This window comes from Ursus americanus, chromosome 33 (genome assembly GCF_024610735.1).
Source record: "Ursus americanus isolate L20-20 chromosome 33, mUrsAme1.1.p, whole genome shotgun sequence".
NCBI classification, from domain to species: domain Eukaryota; kingdom Metazoa; phylum Chordata; class Mammalia; order Carnivora; family Ursidae; genus Ursus; species Ursus americanus.
Window position 1 is genome coordinate 26279929 of NC_142159.1, and position 18548 is coordinate 26298476.

At 57.0% G+C, this 18548-nt stretch overlaps 2 protein-coding genes across 3 annotated transcripts; both read right to left on the reverse strand.

Annotated features, from left to right (window-relative positions):
- Positions 1-434: 434 nt before the first annotated feature.
- THAP3 (THAP domain containing 3) lies at positions 435-7154 on the reverse strand. 2 transcript variants are annotated; one of them, XM_087858477.1, is made up of 6 exons: positions 7025-7154; positions 4191-4383; positions 3598-3657; positions 1838-1900; positions 1436-1534; positions 435-1193 (listed from the first exon to the last, which is right to left on the reverse strand). In XM_087858477.1, exons 1-6 carry the CDS (start codon positions 7096-7098, stop codon positions 933-935), a joined length of 750 nt encoding a protein of 249 aa, XP_087714603.1. In that variant the 5' UTR covers positions 7099-7154; the 3' UTR covers positions 435-932. The 2 variants fall into 2 exon arrangements, with proteins under 2 accessions (XP_087714603.1, XP_045659515.1); XM_045803559.2 differs by lacking the exon at positions 3598-3657.
- A 910-nt stretch (positions 7155-8064) lies between these two features.
- On the reverse strand, positions 8065-15777 carry PHF13 (PHD finger protein 13). The gene is made up of 4 exons (XM_045803557.2): positions 15406-15777; positions 12919-13020; positions 11158-11692; positions 8065-10688 (listed from the first exon to the last, which is right to left on the reverse strand). Exons 1-4 carry the CDS (start codon positions 15442-15444, stop codon positions 10462-10464), a joined length of 903 nt encoding a protein of 300 aa, XP_045659513.1. The 5' UTR covers positions 15445-15777; the 3' UTR covers positions 8065-10461.
- Between the last annotated feature and the right edge of the window lie 2771 nt (positions 15778-18548).

Below are 18548 nucleotides of genomic sequence, written 5' to 3' on the forward strand. Positions count from 1 at the left end.
ACGTTTTTCACCGTGAGGCTGAACTTGAAGCCGTGGTTCAGTTTTCCACATTAGACCTCTGCCTGAGAAACAAAGTCCGGAGCCGGGAGAGGACTTTGGCTAGGATCCCTGTTTTCCCGGAGGTGGGCTACTTTGGTTTGAGTGTTCCCAGATCCAAAAAATCACCTCTCAGGTTTTTCGGATCACTGAGGACACATCTTACCAATGGCTGCATAAAATCGAGCTGAAGCCCGGAGGCTCACAGCCGCTGCAAAACCCACCCCGATTGCTTCTCTCGCTTTACGCCTTTTGTCATAAAAGTGAAAATCCTCTTCAAATTTCTTCAGCTTAGGGAAAGCAGGCGCTAACGTGGGTCTTTTGTAAAAGCAAATGATGTAACGCGCTCTCGAGAAACGGGCACCTGCGCTCGTGTTTAAGTAAAGGAGGAAACCCCGCAGCGTAGGAAGACACTTTATTCCGCCGGCCGCTCACCCAGCCGGAAAGGAGGCCTAGAACCGAGGCCAGTCTCAGCCACTCAGCGCCCGCTGTCCAGACGGTGCAGCGACCACTCCTGCTGCCTTGGCTCCGCCGTCACCCCTCTCGTGTCCTTCCTGGGCCCAGCCGCCTCTCAAGGAAACGCACTCCCCACCGGGGAGCGCCCGCCACCCCGGCTCGGGACGCCGCCTCACGCTGCGGTCTGAAGACCCCCACCCAGCTTGCGTTGAAAGGACAGCCGGCACGGTCACCTCCAGGAGGACCGGGTTCGTCTCGCTCACGGTTCCGTCCCGTCCCCGGCTGACGCGGCCACACTTGCCCTGAGGTGGCCGGTGGTGCGCCCGGCCTGTCGCGGTCACTCCGCATGTCAGCGGCGGGACTGCAGGGTCCACGGCCGGAGCCCCCGAGCCGCTGCCCCAGCTCCCAGAGGCTCGGACGAGAAAGCCTGGCCGACCCGCTCAGCTCTGCTGCTCCGGCCGCGGCCCGGCCTGGAGGCCCGGCTGCCCCGCTCTGTGCGCGCGGAGGCGGCTGGACATCCTCTGTATCACCAGCCTCTGGGCCTTCAAGCGCTTTCGGAGCTTTTCATTTTCCTTCAGAGTCAGGAAGAGTTTTTTTTTTAGGGCATCCAAGTCCAAAAGGGCGTAGCTGTGATCGGACGGCTGTGTGCGGCTGGCCGGCTGACCGGGGGCCTGGGTTCCCGGCACCCTCTGCGGCAAGACCTGAGGACAGAGGCGAGTGAGGGCGAAGCAGAGCCAGGGCCGAGCACAGCTGCCACCGCGCGACAGGGCAGGTGGGGGCCGAGGGAGGCACGGCCCTCGCTTCCCGCTTCAGTGCTCCTGAAATCAGGGCCACGTGCCACGGTGCTCGGGGCTTGGGCACCAGTTTGCTTCATTTTGTTTGAAGCAAATCCCCTTGTGCGGAGACCAACCATCCCCCTGCCGCCTCCGGCCCCGGGCCTTACCTGTTCTGTGGGGCCGCCAGCGTTCGGGGGCAGCGCTTCGAGGGCACTGTCCATCCTTCTCCCCAGGCCGCACTCCACGGACCCCGCCTCAGGGAAGACCTGGGGACAGCAGGGCAGAAGCAGGCAGCCCACCAGGAATCCTTCCCGCTCTCCCAGCGGTGGCCACGGCCAGGGGACCAGCAGAAACGGCCAGCTTGCCCCTCCCGGGCCCGGGATCAGACCCTTAGAAATTGGGCACGAGCCAGACCCCCAACCAACTTGGACGGCTTGGGATTAAACAGTGAGGAGACACGGGAGGCTCTGCTTTCCCTTCTCCAGGCAAACACAGAATCCTAAACCCCGATTTGTGGGGAGAGCAGGACAAAGCCTCGCAGGCCAGTCGGGCAGGCGCCGCACACTCACCTCCTCCCGGTGAGAGTCCGCATTTGCACCCCCGCCGGCCGGGTCTGCCTTCTCCCTCACCAACTGCAAGACACAGAGCACTGTCCACAGGCTCCCCAGGGGTGGAGCAGGTCACCCCGAGAACCCCCGCCAGGAGCCCGGCCTCGTGCACCTCCAATCCCACTGTTGAGCCAAACAGGGCTCTGACCCCAGCCCAGCTCTCGTCACCACCCACTGACTCACTCTCCCCAAAGCTGTCCCCAAACCTTAGGTCAAAGGCCCATGAATAGGCCCTGGGAAGCCAGGGACCTAATACCTATGTGCGCCCTCAGGACATGACATTCTAGGCACGTAGGAGGTGACTCAAATTTGGCTCAAGGAGTGGCAGCCACGTAGGAGAGAACATACGACTTAGGGCCTGCGGCCGGTGCCCAGGCGTCCCCAGAGCTGAGCCCCCGGCCACGGGGCCAGAACCAGGGGCGCCCACCCCTAGCTCCTGGCCCGCCTGGAAGCAGGCTCGCAGACATCCCCCCACGGTGTTACTAATCTCACTCACATCTCACCACGAACGCGTGAGACGCCATCAAGCTCCACTAGCAACGGGCGTGGACAGAGGAGGGGGCTAATCAGAGGGCACGGTCTCTGTGCAGCAGGACGACGAGGTTCCAGACCCCGCCGCACAGGCTCGTGCCCGTAGTTAACCACGTACCGTACACTCGGAAGTTTGTCAAGAGGCTAGATCTCACGTTAAGTGCTCTGACCACAACAAAAATCAAATATATACCAACTAAAAATCAAAGGCCTTCCATGTCGACAATAACAGAACCTTCTCGGTGTGGGGAGTAAAGCCGTGAAACAAGCCCCTGTCCTCAGGGAGCTGACCAAAGACAGCAGCCGTCCCAGAGCGAACCAGCGCGGCCCCGTTCAAGAAGCCGGACAGCCAGCACGAGGGGGGAGGCTAGCCGGGGGGACGACGGACAGCGGTCGGGGGTCCCTCCTCCAGGGGATGTGAACAGGGCCTTGGAGAAGGGGAGGCCGCGAGCCTGCAGAGATGCACGAGGTTCGGATGGGGGGCAGGTGCCCGGACGCAGGGCCTGCTGGGCACAGGCGCTCGTGCTTCCTCACCCCTGTAGCCGCCGTCCCTCTCGCTGCCAGGGCAATCGGCCGGCACAGGTAAGGGCTGGCCTTGCGTTCGCTCCACCACCACTCCGCCTTCCAGCTTCAGAGAGGTGCCGGTGTGACACCCGCACTCTGGGACTCAGTACACCCTCGGGATTTATGAAATTCAAGATAATCCCCCTCATGGCCTCAACGTCCAACTGTCTGTGAGCTCTCTCCTGAGCCAAACCTGCACGTCCCGCCCCGCAGAGCTGCGGCCACTCCAACGTCCTGCTGGGAAATCGAACTCCAGATGCACGGGGCCAAACAGACAACCAGGAAACCCCATCCCCCAGGGACTCAGCAAGCTCGGCCCTCCCCAACCACCATACCCTCAGTGCACTGGGTCTGCGAAGGCCATCCACTCTCACAACCACACCCACCCTTAGCTCAGGCCACCACCTGCCCGTGACACCACAGGCTCCAAAGCCAGGTCCCCCACTCACTTCACCCAACAAACCACAGCCTCTCCCAGCCTGTCGCCATCCAGCCCCTGCAACCCTCCAACCAGCCAGAGCTGACGCTGTCTGACAGCGGCCCGAATCCCTTCCGTCTTGCTGCCCTCCCTCCAGCCCTCCCCCGCATCAGCTTCCCACACCCCAGCCAGAGCTCCCGGGTGGCACCTGATGCGGGCCAGCAGCATAGGCCCTGGCTTCCTGACCGCAGCTCCTGGCCCCAGCTGCCTACTTGGAAGAAAACGACAGAGTCTGAATGCAACACAGCCGCCACCTTCCACTGGGAAGGTCTTCGCTGTGCATCAAACCACGCGACGCCCAGCAAAAATGAAATGTGTGTGGGCGCCTGGGTGGCTCAGTCATTAAGTGTCTGCCTTCAGCTCAGGTCATGATCCCGGGGTCCTGGGATCGAGTCCCGTGCTGGGCTCCTTGCTCAGCGGGTAGCCTGTTTCTCCCCCGCCCTCTGCCGCTCCCCTGGCTTGTGCGCTCTTGCTCTCACTTGCTCTAGCTCTCAAATAAATAAAATCTTTTTAAATAATAAAAATAAAAAATAAAGGGGCTTTAAATTGCAAATTACCTACAGCAAAGGTTGTGGCCAGCAGGGCAGCTGGGCCCTGAACCCCAGGGGCTTGACGGCGCTGCCCATGCCACACTTCTCAGCCTCGGCCTCTGCTGTCCCTGCCAACAGCACGCCCACCCCAACTGCTGGCTGCACCCCTGCAGGCTGGATCGGAAGACATTAGAGGCAGTGCTTGGCTCACCTGCGTGGCGTCCTGGAAGGCGAACACCGTGGGCACGGCATTCAGCTTCAGGTTTTTGCGGTTTCCAAAGGCGCTAAAGCACTCGGGTCGGAAGTGCTCGGAGCAGATGACCGTGTGCTGCTTGGGCTTGAAGTTGCCCCGGCCAATGTTCAGCACCCATTCCTTCAGCAGCTCCGGGCGGCTGAACGGGAACCTGGGAGGCAAAGGATGGAGACGTGAAGGAATTTGCAAGGCTCAAGTCTGCACTGCAGAGTTTTGAGGAATTCTGAAAACACCACATGGCATTTTCCTGGACGGCTTGGAAAATTCAGTGACCTCACTCTATGACCTAAACCACATCCAATTTCTGGAAGCTTCTGTCATGCCTGTTTACAGCATCCTTAGTAGGCAATGTGGGGCCCCAAATGTGGCCAGAAAATCTTCTGAAGGTATACTTTGTAGGGTAAGCCTGTTAGTGCCTTGGGGAGTCTGCGTGTGCAGGCCCTGCCCCTGGCACTGGGAAGGAAGAATGAGTACATCCCACCCTCATGAGCCTACATTCTAGAACAGGAAAACAGACGATAAGCCAAACAGACATAGACTGCGTAGGAATAAAGAGTAGGCAGTGGTCAGGAAGGGCTCCCGAGAGGTGACATTTGAGCAGAGGCCGCAGGAAGCAGGAGAGCGAGCCATGTGGGTATCAGAAGGAAGAGCAAGAGCAAAGGCACTGGGACAGAGGTGCCCAGCACGTTGGGGGCACGGTCAGAGGCAGCTTGGGCTGAGAGGGCCGGAGCAAGAGGAGGGGTGAGGACCTCAGGAGGCGGCCCTCGGGCAGATGGGCAGTACCTGGAAGCTCTGGGCAGGGGGTGAGTGAGGAGGGAAGGCACCTGGTGGCTGGGACCGGGGCGTCCGGGGCAGGGGGGAGGTCATGAGCAGGCCAACCTGGGATGTATTTTGAAAGCTGTGTAATAAGGTTTGCCTGTGAGCCACAAAACAAAGAGAAGGAAGGAGTTTCACGTATTAAGATGGGAGGGGAGACACTGTAGGAGAAGCAGGTCAGGGGGTCAGAACTTTGGTTCTATATGTTAAATTTGAGGAGCCTTTTACATGTCCAAGTGCTGAAGTGGAGTGGCAGGGGACACGTGTCAGGAGATGTCAGCGTGGGGGCCACCCCTGTGTGAAGGGTGGTAAAGCCTGGGTGACGTCGGAGACCAGGGGAGTGAGTGTGGATGGGAGGAGACAAGGCCATGGCCCTCACCCAAAGGGCTCGAAGGCAAGCATTGGAAACGAGGAGGATCCGGCTAAGGAGACCGAGAAGGGACACTGCGGCAGAGGAAGAGGTCAAGGCGGGCCCTAGAAGCCAAGTGGGAGAGTGTCACAAGAGGTCAGTGGTCAGCTGTGCCAAATGCTACAGAGAGGTCGCTTCAGATGAGGATGGACCAGCAGTGAGAGGGGCCACCAGGGACCAGGCAGAGCTCTTTTGTGGGAGCAGCAGGGGCCAGAGTCTGATGGGGGGGAATGAGTTCCAGAGGGAGCCAGAGGCAACTCCACTCCTGGGATGTGCCCAACCGAAACGAACAGAGACACATGCACAGGAAGACTTGTCCCAGCAAAACTGTCCACAGCCACGTGCTTGTAATGCCCAAAATACGGGGGCACCCAAATGCCCTTTAATTGTAGAACAAGTGGTTCTGGTATATCCATTCAGCGGAGCACCTGGAGAGATGGGGAGGAAGGACACGCAGGTGACTCACAGTGGTGAGAAGACACAGAACACACTGTGGTCCTGGACTCCGCATGCAAGTCCAACACAGGCCAAAGCACCCCACTCTGGCAGATGTTGGATCCAGTCACCCTTGGGGATGAGAGGGAACAAGGGGCTGAAAGGGGGTACAGAAGGGGTTCCCTAGGGGCTGGTGACGTTCGGATTCACAGCAATCACACAAGCGTTGGCTTTGCAGAATGGGCTGGGCTGTGGACTTAGAGTTTGTGAGCTTTTCTGTAGGTCTTATACTTCAATAAAAACATTCACTTTGAGAAGGAAAATGGTGATGAGAGGGGCAGTGGAGACAGTGCAGCTGGCCTTGGGGGTCGTGCTGTAAGGGGCAGTAGCTGGAACCTGAGCTCTCCGGGTCAGGGACCCGGTAAGCACCAGGATCAGCACACTAGAGAGTGCTGGGAATGCGAAGTCAGCCTCCAAAACTTCTCGCAAATCAGAACGGACGGCCCCGCTCCCCCCCTCCCCCGCACCCTGGAACTTTCTCATTCCTCCACTCCCCTCCTGCTTCCTGACAGGAGGCCTGGCCAGGGCTAAGCAGACCGGCCAGCTCATGGCAGGGAAACCCACGGACGTCACCATCGCTCATTCATTCGGAAAGGCATTCAGCCAGTACGCACTGAGCACCTGCTACGTTCCAGGCTGCATCTGTGAACAAGATCAAGTCCCGGGGACCGGGGGGGGGGGGGGGGGGGCGACATCCCCAAGAACTGCAGAGGGTCAGAGGGTGCTAGGGCCCGCCCACCACGGCCTCCTCTGCACGCTACCGCCCCGACCAACCGCCGGGGAGGCTGTGCCCCTTCAGCAGGTTGCTCAGCCTCTCCGACTGTCTCCCCACGCGCCCAAACCGGCCAAGGCGGCGCCGGGCCTCCGGTCACCCTGCCTGTCCCCGGGCCGCCGGCCCCTCGGCGAAGGGCCCGGCTGCACGCCCTCGGGCCTCCCCGGCGGCCGGGCAGCGGCCCTGGCGTCCCCGCCCGGCGCGCCAGGCCTAGGGCTCCGGCGAGCGCCGCGGCCGCTCGGCCGGGCCAAGCTTGTTGGCAGCCGGGCCCCCGCGCCCCACGGCGCCCCCGCCCCTCACCGGTGGAAGGTGAGCTGCTTCCTGCGGCTGCTGTAGCGGTTGCAGCACTGCCGGGCCGCGCACGACTTCGGCATCTCCAAACGCCAGGCCCAGCTGCCCCTAACAAAGATGGCGGCGGCGAGCCCGCGGGGCGGGGCCAGGCCAGCGGGCGGGGCGGGGCCAGCGGGGCTAGGCCGGCCTGCGGACCGGGGCGGGGCCAGCGAGCGGGGCGGGGCCTGCGGGGCAAGGCCGGGCCTGCGGGCGGGGCGGGGCCTGACACGGGGCGGGGCCGCCGGAAGGTGGAGGCGGGCCTGCCTCCGCTCTGCTGCAGGGTCACCTCCTCTCGCGCTCCGTGTGACCCGCATCGCCCGAGTCAGATGGGCTCCGGGGTACCAAGACAAGGGGTGGTCCCAGAGAAAGCCCCTGCCCGACACCCCAAAAGCGCCGCCGGTGCGAGCTCCACCCGTTCTCGAAAGCCCGAGGCCCTCACCGCCTTGCTTTGAGGAGCCAAGACACACCCACCAACCGCCTTGGACACCTGGAAACCAGAGAAGGGCTCACTACCCAACCTGGCCAGTATTTCCAAGATTCTAAGAGATGTTGATGCGTAGATTTTGGCTGCTCGAAAGGAAGTACTAGTTGACTACTAGTGGGTCCCAGATTAGAGGTGGGCAAACACAGCTGAGTGACAGAAAAAGCACAGGCGATGGGACCCCCAAGTGTAAAGGGGCAGAATGAGCACCCCTGGGAGATTGCAAATCTGCTTGCAGAACCTCAGAGGAGGCTGCTTTTAACAAAGCAGGTAACCACTCATTGGGGCTTAAGCTAATTCACAGCATGATGAAACTGTGAAAGCTATTCATGTCTATTCATACTGTGGTTTGATCCTGGAGAACCTACTAGAAAAGTACATTTAGGGTTGTGAGCACGCTTCATCCTGTAAACCATGAACTCAGCCTTTATCTCCCCAAGTCTATAGTCAGCATGGTTTGGGGGAGGTGAGGAAGAGAGCAGAAACACCACTGTCCTCCCCAGAGAAAACAAACACCTGGAGCTAGGCATGAACCTCAAAGTAGCAATATATTTATTTACAAAATATACAGTTTCACAGAAACAGCTTCGCTTTATACACATAAACTTTATAATTACACAGAACCATGTAAACGATGTTAAGTGTCTGGCCTGGCCAATGCCAATGAGAGGGGCTTGCTCTTGGGGTGACATCTTACCCTCCCCTCACTTTATTAGCCACCAACCAGGAGCCCCTAGACGGGCCACGCCTAATTTGCATAAAGCTGATTGCAGCTGCCCAGCTCAAGCTAACACAAAAACCAAGGTGTCCTGACTTCCTAGACACCACCCACAGGGATAGATCTGTTAATAGAACAAAAAGGAAATGAAGGAAACAGATCGAAATGACTATCAAGTACCTTCCAGAGGCATCACCAGGTATCAAACCTTCGAAAGGCAATACAGCGATCGCCAGGCCTGGCAGTTCCACGCTAAAATCACACGTATTCTTAAATGCACTTTTAAAACTTCGTGGAGTTTTTTTAAAAAAGAAAAAAACTTTGGAACTTTGGCTATTCTCATGGTGAAGACACTGGACAGGCAATGTCATGGGGCAGATCTTTGGCAAATTCCTCTCCAACTTTTCCTGGACGTTTGCCCTCAGCAGAGCCAGACAGCTGTCTGGGGAGAAGGTGGTTTCTAAGCCCGTTTCTTACTATTTTTCTCTACAGCAGAACTTCTCCCTTGGGGATCTTCACGATAAACTGGGTTTCAGAAACTATTTCTCTCTATTTCTGTGTTAATATAAGCAACAGAATTAAAAACAAAACAAAACAAAAAGCAGCTGGCTGGTGAAGCATGAACGATACTAGCGCAGAACTCAGCCACTTCGAGTTCCAGCCCCCTTTGTGCCTCAGGGAGAGAACGTGAACAGAGTCCCCCGGGGGGCCCGACACGAGGATGCCACATGAAGACCCCAACAGAGAGACTGGGGGTCCACCCTGCTGTAAATAAATATGACCAACTTGGGCATTCTTCCCTTTTCATGCTTCACAAGAAACAATGTGTATGAAAACACACCCGTCCACTTACCAAAAAAAAAAAAAGAAAAATTTTTGAGAAGAGCATTTGAACTGCTAAAGAACACTGTCAGCTCTGGAGAAAGTGGGAGCCTTCCTGTCCCTGCGGGCCCAGAGCCACCAGCGGCCCTCGGACAGAGCCCCGTGGGAGATGCAGGCACAAACTCCTGGGCTTCTCCAGAGCTGGCCTGCACGGGAAGCTCCCCAGCCCAGGGTCCCAGTTCAGATCTAAGGAAGTCTGCACAGTTCAGTGGTATATTCCTGGAGGCCAACGTTACCTTATCGCTTACTCGCCAATTTTAAACAAACAAACAAAAAAGGCTTCAAATTCTAACCTTGCCCCGTGAAACCAGCAGGCCAGCCTGTATGAGGGCATCCTAAGAACCAACCACAGGAGAGGCCTTCCCCTCGAGTTTCTTCTTCCTCATGATGTAGAGGAAAGCCATTCCCGTGACTGCCTAACCGTTACGTTGCTACTGGAACAAGGTGAGGGAAAGAGAGGAGGACAAAATCCAAGAGCCCTCTCGCTTGAAAACAGCTCGCCTGGGCACCCCTAGGACCTCATACACCAACTGGAAAGGGCACCCCGGCAGAAATCTGCCAATACTTTTGGCTATATCGTGCAAAAAGACAGGTTTTTTACATCGTGCAAAACAGGAAACTGAGTTATGAACACGGGCCACCTCAACCCCCAACCAACCCCTTTTCCACCAAGAAGTGGCCACATACTGTCCCTTTTAACAAACAGAAGGAGACCGAGGGATCACTAGCTAGCCGCCGCCCCGGGGCTCCTCTCAAGGGTGAGACCAGAGGACTCCAGCTGGCAGCCCGCAGGGATGGACAGGCAGCAGCCAGGCAGGGAGAGGGCAGGCCACAAAGGTAGGGGCAGCTCGATGGTTGCTGTACAGACACTTAGGTCAAAGACTTACACTTAAGGAAAAGCTTACACATATGGCTGTTCATTAACAGGCCTGGGAAACTGAACATCTCCTCTCCCAAGCCAGCGGAAGCAGGAAAACAGCTAGCACTGGTTCCAGCCGGCGGGAGTTCGTTAACAATGACAGCAAGAATTCACAACTACCACGCACCCTCACTTTCAGCCGAAGAGAGGCCCCTGTACTTGGGTGAGTAGCCCACCTCCACTGCAGAGAACACAGCTCTAGCAGCAGCTTTGGCCAACGAGGATTTTATTCAGTCACTGGCTATATACAGGTTATACCTTGGACAGCCTATCCTTTCGCTTAGGCACCTGAATGGCAGGGGTCTGCCCGCACCAGAGCTGAGAGTTCTGTGCTCAACTAAGAGAGGGACCAAAAGGCCCCTCTTCCTTTCCGATTCCTCGCCCATGCTCTCCTCGCTCACCAACAGTCAGTCCAGAAACAGTTTCCGCGAGCCCATTCGAGAACGGTTGGAGCGGCGGATGTCAAACTTGGAGTCCCGGCACTTTTGGCAGACAAACACTTCCGGAACGTTGGATTTCCGTATTTTCGCACAGGACAGGTGAATCCAGGTATGGCATTCGTTGCACTCTATCATAGGGCGGCCAGCAAACGGCTTCATGCAGAAGCAGGTGACAAGGTCCCAGGAGTCATCATCTGAAGGGAGACACGTGTAAGAGGAGAGAAAACACTTCTGCACTCCCTCCCCAGTGGGGTCCCGCCCCCCAGCCCATGGCAGGGGACGGGGGGATGGGGAGGATGGGAGGCAGAGCAGCTGAGCTGCAGAGAAGCCTGGTCCTCAACACACACACACACTGAAGGGCAGGGCAGTCCTTCCCTCTCCGAGAGTGGAGTAAATGCACGACAAAGGATACCGAAATGTGTGCCACCAGGAGTTAACCAGGAGATGTTTACTTAGAAGCTGTATTTATTTTTATATTTTGAGGCCTGTCCTGGAATCTCAGCTGTTTCTAGCCGCAATCAGCCCTTCCTAAACATCTCAGTCCACCTTTTGATACCTTCCTCCCTAGGGGCAGTGGGGCACACTCTCCTGTCACACTCCAGGGAAGGGGCCGCTCTCGGGACCCCCAGCCACAAGCACGGCAGTCCGGCAGGGGCCACTCACCAGAGTCCACCATTATGTCCTCATCGTTGCCAGTGCTGTCCTCGTCCCGGAACACCACCTGCTTCCCCTGCCGGACAATAGTCCGTTTGCCTTCAGTTTTTATTTCTTTGACCTGATCAGGTGACACAGTGACACAAGATCCACTAGAAGGAGTATCGGAGTCCCAGCCCGAGCAGGGGTCTCCAGGAGGCTGGGGGATATCCTGCAGGGTGGGACTCGTGGGGGTCTCCACGTAGGCATCAGCGGCTTCCAGCTTCAACAGGCTCCCCATGTACCCCTCCTTCACAGGCACGTCACTGTCCCTTCGCTTCCTCTTCTTCTTCTTCTTCAGCTTGTCTGTCTTCTTTCTGTCCAGCAGGAAGTTACTGGGCTTGGCTCGCTGCAGGAGGGTGGGCTGCAGGTGGCCAAAGCAGCGGTCAGAGACTGGCAGGGGCACCGCGGACGCAATGTCAGTGAAGCCAGCGTCCCAGCCATCACTGTCAATGGTGCCCGCGGTGCTGTTGGCAGGGCTGGGGCTGCTCCTCAAAGGGAGTTCCTGAAAGGACAGAGGCACAGGTAGCCGAGGCTGAATGTTGTGACCAGTCCCCAGCAACGAGAGCTGGCCCCGAGCAGAGCTTCCCTAGGCGCGCTCAGCCAGTCAGGCCTACAGACGAGGGCTATCAGAACCATGACCTTCTCGGCTCTCGTAAGCAGTACTCTTTAGGAATGGTGTCATGAGTACTTTACTGTGACCTTCCAGATAGAATGTTAACCCACCAGGAGGAAAACCTTCCCTTGCTGAGCCCTCAGCCCCTGTCCCAGACCCAGGAACTCATTTGATGCCCAGTAAATATCTAGAAAGCTGCCAAGAACACCCTCTGATCCCCCCTTATCTTTCCCGGATTGTAAAATCTCCCTTCCATTTGCCCTCCCAAGGGGTGTATTTTTTTTTTAATTAAACAAACTTAAATTAGTTTTGAGAATTTCCTGGCACTCTTCCTAAAAACTGGAGATACCCCCAAATATTACAAAATCAAACTAGGTAATTACTGCCCCAAAGCAGTGAGCTAATCCCTATGGCTCCTTCAGACCACTCAAGCATTTTATTTGCAAATAGTAGCAACATTCTGTGTGGCACAAAGGATGCATTTATCCACGTACACAGCAACAGAAATGATAAGCCAATGGTGGGGTTTGGTCTCTTAGAAATATCATATTCCTTTCTTTCTAGTCCTGTACAAGTTTGAGCACCATGACAATAGCGGTCCTCACTTCTACCCATTATTTAGCAAGGAAAAAAAAAATCCCTTAAAGCACGGGATTTTGGCCACAAGTCCCTGAAGATTCTGTAATATGGTGCACACAGCAACCAGGGAGCTGCTCACCAGGAAGGCCAGTGTAGACGAGGCCTAACCATCCGGTTGAACCCCAGGCCTGTGCCCCAGTGTCCCCATCTGTAAAATGGGATCAACAACAGCACCCATCTCATATATCTAAGGGCCAAGACCACTGCCTGGCCACTGTAGGCACTCAGTGAGCGCTGGAAATTCAGAGCAGATGGACGTCAAACGTGTCATCTGCAAACCAAGACTCAAAGTTTATCAAATCATTTCTAGACAAGCCTGCGTTTTCTATCAGATTTTTAAGAACCACCTCCCAGCTGGGCTAAGTTTTTAAGAAAGATTTCAACCTGACAGCTCTCTGACGTCGTCCCCCCCTGCCACGCACCACCCCTCCCGGACCCCCACGGGCCACTGGTTTCACTGCCAGCAGCACTATTACCTCCTTTGGATAAGGAATGTAGCCAGCATAGGCTAAGACAAAGGTGCAGAATTTGTTGAAATCCTCCACAGTCCTGCGCCTCTTGTAACTGGGGGAGCACTCCTGTTAGCAGGCGAGAAAACGGGGTGTTTTTGAGAGTAGGCACTTGTAGGTGGAATTGCAGAAACAAAACTAAGCCAGCTGGAGCTTTTATTGTCAAGCACTGGAAAATACACTGCTACATTTACAAACACTCTAAGAAACAAGATAAGGTAGGTTTGGGTCAAGAAATAACACTGCACTCAGAAGGCTGAAAGAGGGGTATTGTGATGTTATGCCAAGCACACCGGGAAACTGGGGAGGAGATAAAAACATGTACGAGAGTCTACTTCTTAGTCCTCCTGTGGCATTTTCTGACATTATCTATCAGGGTCTCCAGGCCTATCAGGAGCTCTCATAACTACTTTTTTGCTACAGATTTTCCATTTTGAAAATAAAATCCAGCTGCAGCTGTAATCCAAGCACTTTAAGTGATTTCAGAAACCAACTCCTCCTGGTCCAAAGCTGACTCAGACCTGACCCTCCCCAGCCAGGGCTGAGAGTGGACCCCTCCTCCTAACACTTTCTAACACTCCGCCCCCCCGCCCCCCCCCCCCCCCCGCTGCAGCACCCAACATCCAGGGAGCCAGCACCCAAATGTTCTCTGACTCAAAAAATAAACCAGAAACGCTCGGGCTGGGTTTACTCACACCTTGAAGATGAAAATGAAATACGAGAGGATTTTGGCTTATGTGTCCTGTCTCCATTCAATCTAGAAATGCCCTCAACAAGAAGGGCTTTTCTCCTGAGAAAGGCCAGCTCCGGGAGAAAGAACCCTTATTTGCTACTAAGCAAAACAACTCTGCTTTATTTCGGTTTATTCGACTAGCATATCTACTGAGGTCTCCTTTACGCACCGTAGCACCCACCCCAACCCCATCCTTAAGTACTCAGCTACCATTTCCAAGGCCCAGGATCCCACTACCCTGCAAGGGCGAACGCGGGACAGGAAATTGGGGGGTGGGTTCCTGGAGCCAGCCCAGCCCCTCCCCAGGACCGAAGGCTAAGAAAGCGGCACAGCACCCGGCGTGCTGCCCGCAGATTTCCTTCCAAGGACTCCACTTGTTATTTTCTCAACTTGGTTCTAGCAGACCACCTCCGCCTCCCACCCCCGGCCGCTCGGACCCCGGGGGGCGCGCAGGTTGGCGGAGCACGGGCCTCGGAGCGGTCCCCGGCATTTCCTGCGTCGGAGAGACCCTGCCCCCACCCCCGGGAAGAACTGACCGCCCGCGCTCTGGCCGCGGTCGGAGGGCCGCAGCCCTCGGCCCTCAAACTCTCGGCGAGAACTTTTATTTCGACGGGGAACAAGCACAAGTGGGTCAGGGTCCTGGACGCGGAGTGGAAGGCGGCGGCGCGCTCGGGCCCGGGGCGGAGGGACCCGCGCCGCCCCCGCCCCCGCCCCGCCCGCCTAGCCGCCTTTAGGAAAAGCAGATGGCGGTGCGGCCCCCATCCCCGCCCTCCGCGGAAGCCGCCCCCCGCCGACACCCGGCCCCGGAAGGTGCGGGGCCCATCCCGCGGGGGAGGGGGCGCGGGAAGCCGGGCAAGATTCGGGGTCCGGGGCTGCTGGGCCCCGCGAACCCCTCAGGCGGCAGCGCCGCGGGCGAACGCACCCGGCGCCGCCTCCCCCACCCGCCTGCGGCTGGACCCGCACCCCGGCCCCGCGGGCCTCCGGAGAGAGAGAGAGGGCTGAGGCGGGGGCGCCGGAGGGGCCGCCCGGGAGAACCGAGGGCCGATCCCCGGAAGGGGGGGGAGTCGGGGCGGGGCGAGAAAGCCCGCGGCCGGGGGGCGGGGGCCCCGGAGGGGGAGGAGAGCGCAACGCGGGTGGGGGGCTCGACTCGGGTGTTTGCGGGGGTGGGGACCCGGCAGGTCTAGGCCCCCGGCGCCTGAGGGGGCGGGGGCCGCGCGGGAGTCAGGGGGCGGGGCGCGGACTACCGGGCCCGGGGGATTAAGGGAACAGGCGGGGGCGCGCGGAGCGGAGTCCCTGTCCGAGGGGGACCGCGAGCCCCTCCGGGAGGGGGGAGGGGGCTCCTAAGAGAAGCGGGAACGCGAGGCGGCGGCGGCTGGGACCGAGTCCCCGGGGGCGGGGAAGGAGTAAGCCAAGCCGGCGGGGAGGGGCCGGGGGCTCAGACAGGTCCCGGGGCTACGCGAGGCCGGGGAGGGATGGGTGCTGCGCCCGAGGGAAGGGGCGCCGGGAGGACGCGGACGCCCGCGGTAGGGACGCCGAAGCGAGGGCCAGCAGGGAGGACCGGGCGCGGGCCCGAGTGGGGGGCGGGGTTGGGCGCCCAAGGGGGCGACGAGGGAAGGCTGGGGGAGGGGAGGGCGGCGCTCGGCCGGCGGGGGTCCGGCTGCGGGGAGCGCAGGACTGGAGTGGGGGTGGTCAGGGGCGGTCGAGACGCAGCCCTCACTCACCTCCGGGTGGAAGGCGGCGGCGCAAGAGTCGGAGTCCATGTTCAGGGTGGGGGGCGGCGGCTACGGGAGTGCAGGGGCCCGGGATGCGGGCGCCGGGACACCGAGCCGCTCAGGGCTGGGGGCTCCGGCGGCCGCACAGAGCGAGGGCGGACCCGAGAGGGGTCGCCCCGGCTGGAGATGATGAGGGGGCTCGGCGCGTTGCGTCCCCGGCTCAGTGCTCCCGGGCCGGCGGCTCCACGGCCAAGCAGAGTTGGCGATGCAGCTCCTGCGGCCGGCGCGGTGCGAGAGGCGGGAGAGTCGCTGCGGGGGGCGGCGGCGGCGGCGAGCGGGAACCCGACCCGCTCCCCGACCTGACGCCCAGTTCGGCTCGTGTCTCGGGAGGGAGGGCGGGAGAGCCGCGAGGGCTGTCGGGAAATGTAGTCTGTGGGCGACGGGAAGCCGAAGGCGCAGGGGCGGGCGCGAAGCATTGTGGGAGTAGTAGTCCCAGCTCCGCCTCTGAGGCGCACAAAGGCCGCCTCGCGGACTCCAGCCCCCATAGAGCTCCGCGGCGGCTGCCCGGTGTGTGGGGGCGGTGTCTCCGGGACCTGAGGCTGCCGGAGCGGGGGAGGTGCGGAGGCTCGCGCTGGCTGTGCGGTGGGGGAGGGGCGGCGCGAGCGGTAGCGCCGCGGTCTCCGCGGGGGCGGGGGGCGAGGGGCGGGGGTCAACCCGGCGGGTGGGGGTGGGGCTGACGGCCTCGGTCGAGGAGGGCGGCGGCATCTGCCGTCTCCTTTTGGACTTGGGGGTTCGTGCCCCTTTGTAGGGCCGTGGTCCCCGCGGCGGGGGCGACGAGCGCTGACGTCGCGGCCACCCCCTGGGCTCGGACCCGGCGGGGCAAACTTGTTTTCGCGGCCAGAATACGGCTCCTCCAGTCCCGGCGGTCGTAGGTCGGCGGGACCGAGGATCTCCTGGGGTCTGTAGGATCCACGTTGGGGTGTCGAGTAACTGCGTTTTTAAAAACTCTATGCCGGGGTTATCAGTGTTTTGGAAGATGTTAGTCTTAAATTCGCTTTTCTCTCTCTCTCTCTCTCTCTCTCCTCTCTGCCCGATCTTGGGACCACCCCTGTTTTCTTACTTTAACTGAATTATTTTCTGAATGTAAACCTCACAGGATTACAGGAGTGGTTGAGAGATTTGGTATTGACAATGATTTTATTGATATTTGATGGAGTTTGCGGAATTTAAATGGTGGACGGCTGAGTATTTTACAACTTTATATGTTGAAGGTTAATTGACTCTGAACACTTAGTTGAAAATTATCCGCTCGGATAAAATTACCAGAAGAGGCCTGACGTTTTTGAACATTTTTGATAACCATTTGAAAGGGGGAAAAAAAATCTATAGATGATTCAATAACGTGTTTGGTAGCTTCGAAGACAAAGGAACTGCGTTAAAGAGGAGGGACGTAAAATTTTAAATTCGAATCAGAAAACTGACTCCTGGACTTACTAAATCAAGAAAGATGATTGGAAGAACCTCTAGGAGATTATTTCTGAGGGAGTGATGCCTCGTTGGTTGACTACTGCTGTTTAGATTAAGATAATTCTGAAGGAAACTACTGGTTAAGGGACTGGGTTTATCTCAGAAACACTTCTGAGCCGCGGTTTCCTAAACTGTAAAAGTTTTTTCGTAGTTCCTTTCTCCATAATGGTAGTTTACTATTGTTGTTTTTATCTTTTAATGTTATTTCAGTAGTGCCTTCCCAGCGTTGGATAACAAGTTGAGGTGCTCTAGAAAGTTAGTAAGATTAAAAACAGACGTTGGACTTGGCCTTTGAAAACATCACCAACAGCTTCTTAGAGAATTGTCACATTCAGGTGATTTAGCCGGATTTGGAATGTTACCTGATCACTGTGACCAGAGCAAATGTCCTGAGATCAGCCAGCGTTGCCCAGGGCCACTTGTTTTGCCTGAATAAGAAAGGGCCACCACGAAGGATATTATCCTATTGTTAGTTTTTTGTTTTTAAGATTTTATTTATTTATTTGACAGAGCTAGAGACAGCCAGCGAGAGAGGGAACACAAGCAGGGGGAGTGGGAGAGGAAGAAACAGGCTCATAGCGGAGGAGCCTGATGTGGGGCTCGATCCCATAACGCCAGGATCACGCCCTGAGCCGAAGGCAGACGCTTTAACCACTGTGCCACCCAGGCACCCCTATCCTATTGTTAGTTTAAAGGCCTAAATGCTAAAAAGAATATTGATTGGAGGTGAAGTACAAATAAGAAGGAATTTTTGTAACTGATCATTGTTGGCTATGATGTAAGTTTTCCACGTAGTAAATACTAAGTCCCCTTCCCATTAAGAAAGGGAAATAAAGAATTTGTTCTTTATTTGAAAATAATGATGGACTTGATGACAAAGCCTTAGAATTCGGGGATCTATATTGAATGAAACCACTCAGTCACCCTGAGGAAAGAACATTACAAACCTGGGTTGTGTCATGTCACAGTGATAATTCTTGCTCAGAATAGGAACTCAATAGATATTTTTTTTCTTTTTTAAGATTTTATTTATTTGACAGAGAGAAAGAGAGAACAAGCAGGGGGAGCTACAGGGAGAGGGAGAGGGAGAAGCAGGCTCCCCACTGAGCAGAGAGCCCCACGTGGGCCTCCATCTCAGGACCGTGGGATCATGACCTGAGCCACCCAGGTGCCCCGCAATAGATATTTCTTGAATAAGTTATTCATAAACAGTAGTTCTTAGTACACAGATGTGACCAGTACTACCTGATGTAGTGTGCTTGTTTCCTGCCTGCCACCCAAGTATTTTCATGGAGGACCTTCTTGGTCTCCTTTGATTCCCCTTGGAAATTTAGCCCTTTGGAGGAAGTTTAGACATTATATCTACCATCCCATCTCTAGTCTCAGGGAAGGACTAGAATACCAGTAACTGATCCAGATTCAATAGCATAGTATGTACACGTGGGGGAATGTAGTTGGTTTATCTAGTTTATTTCTCAGGTGTCCTGCACTACACCTGGGCTCCAAGGGGCAAATTTGGAATTCAAGGATTAATGCAAGAGCATTAGCCAGATTCTTGGAGTCTGTGATTCCTTGTTTTCTGCTAAAAAAAAAAAAAAGTATATAGATATATCTGCTGAAGATTA

Excerpts from the sequence above, each read along its gene's own strand:
- THAP3 (XM_087858477.1), bottom strand. The coding sequence starts at position 7,098 with ATGCCGAAGTCGTGCGCGGCCCGGCAGTGCTGCAACCGCTACAGCAGC. Across the intron at positions 3,658-4,190 it reads CCTTCCAGGACGCCACGCAG|GCAGCTGGGGCCAGGAGCTG; the intron begins GTGAGCCAAGCA and ends TCTTCCAAGTAG. Across the intron at positions 1,194-1,435 it reads CTGGCGGCCCCACAGAACAG|GTCTTGCCGCAGAGGGTGCC; the intron begins GTAAGGCCCGGG and ends CTCTGTCCTCAG.
- PHF13 (XM_045803557.2), bottom strand. The coding sequence starts at position 15,444 with ATGGACTCCGACTCTTGCGCCGCCGCCTTCCACCCGGAG. Across the intron at positions 13,021-15,405 it reads CCGCCGCCTTCCACCCGGAG|GAGTGCTCCCCCAGTTACAA; the intron begins GTGAGTGAGGGC and ends GCCTGCTAACAG. Across the intron at positions 10,689-11,157 it reads GGACATAATGGTGGACTCTG|ATGATGACTCCTGGGACCTT; the intron begins GTGAGTGGCCCC and ends GTCTCCCTTCAG.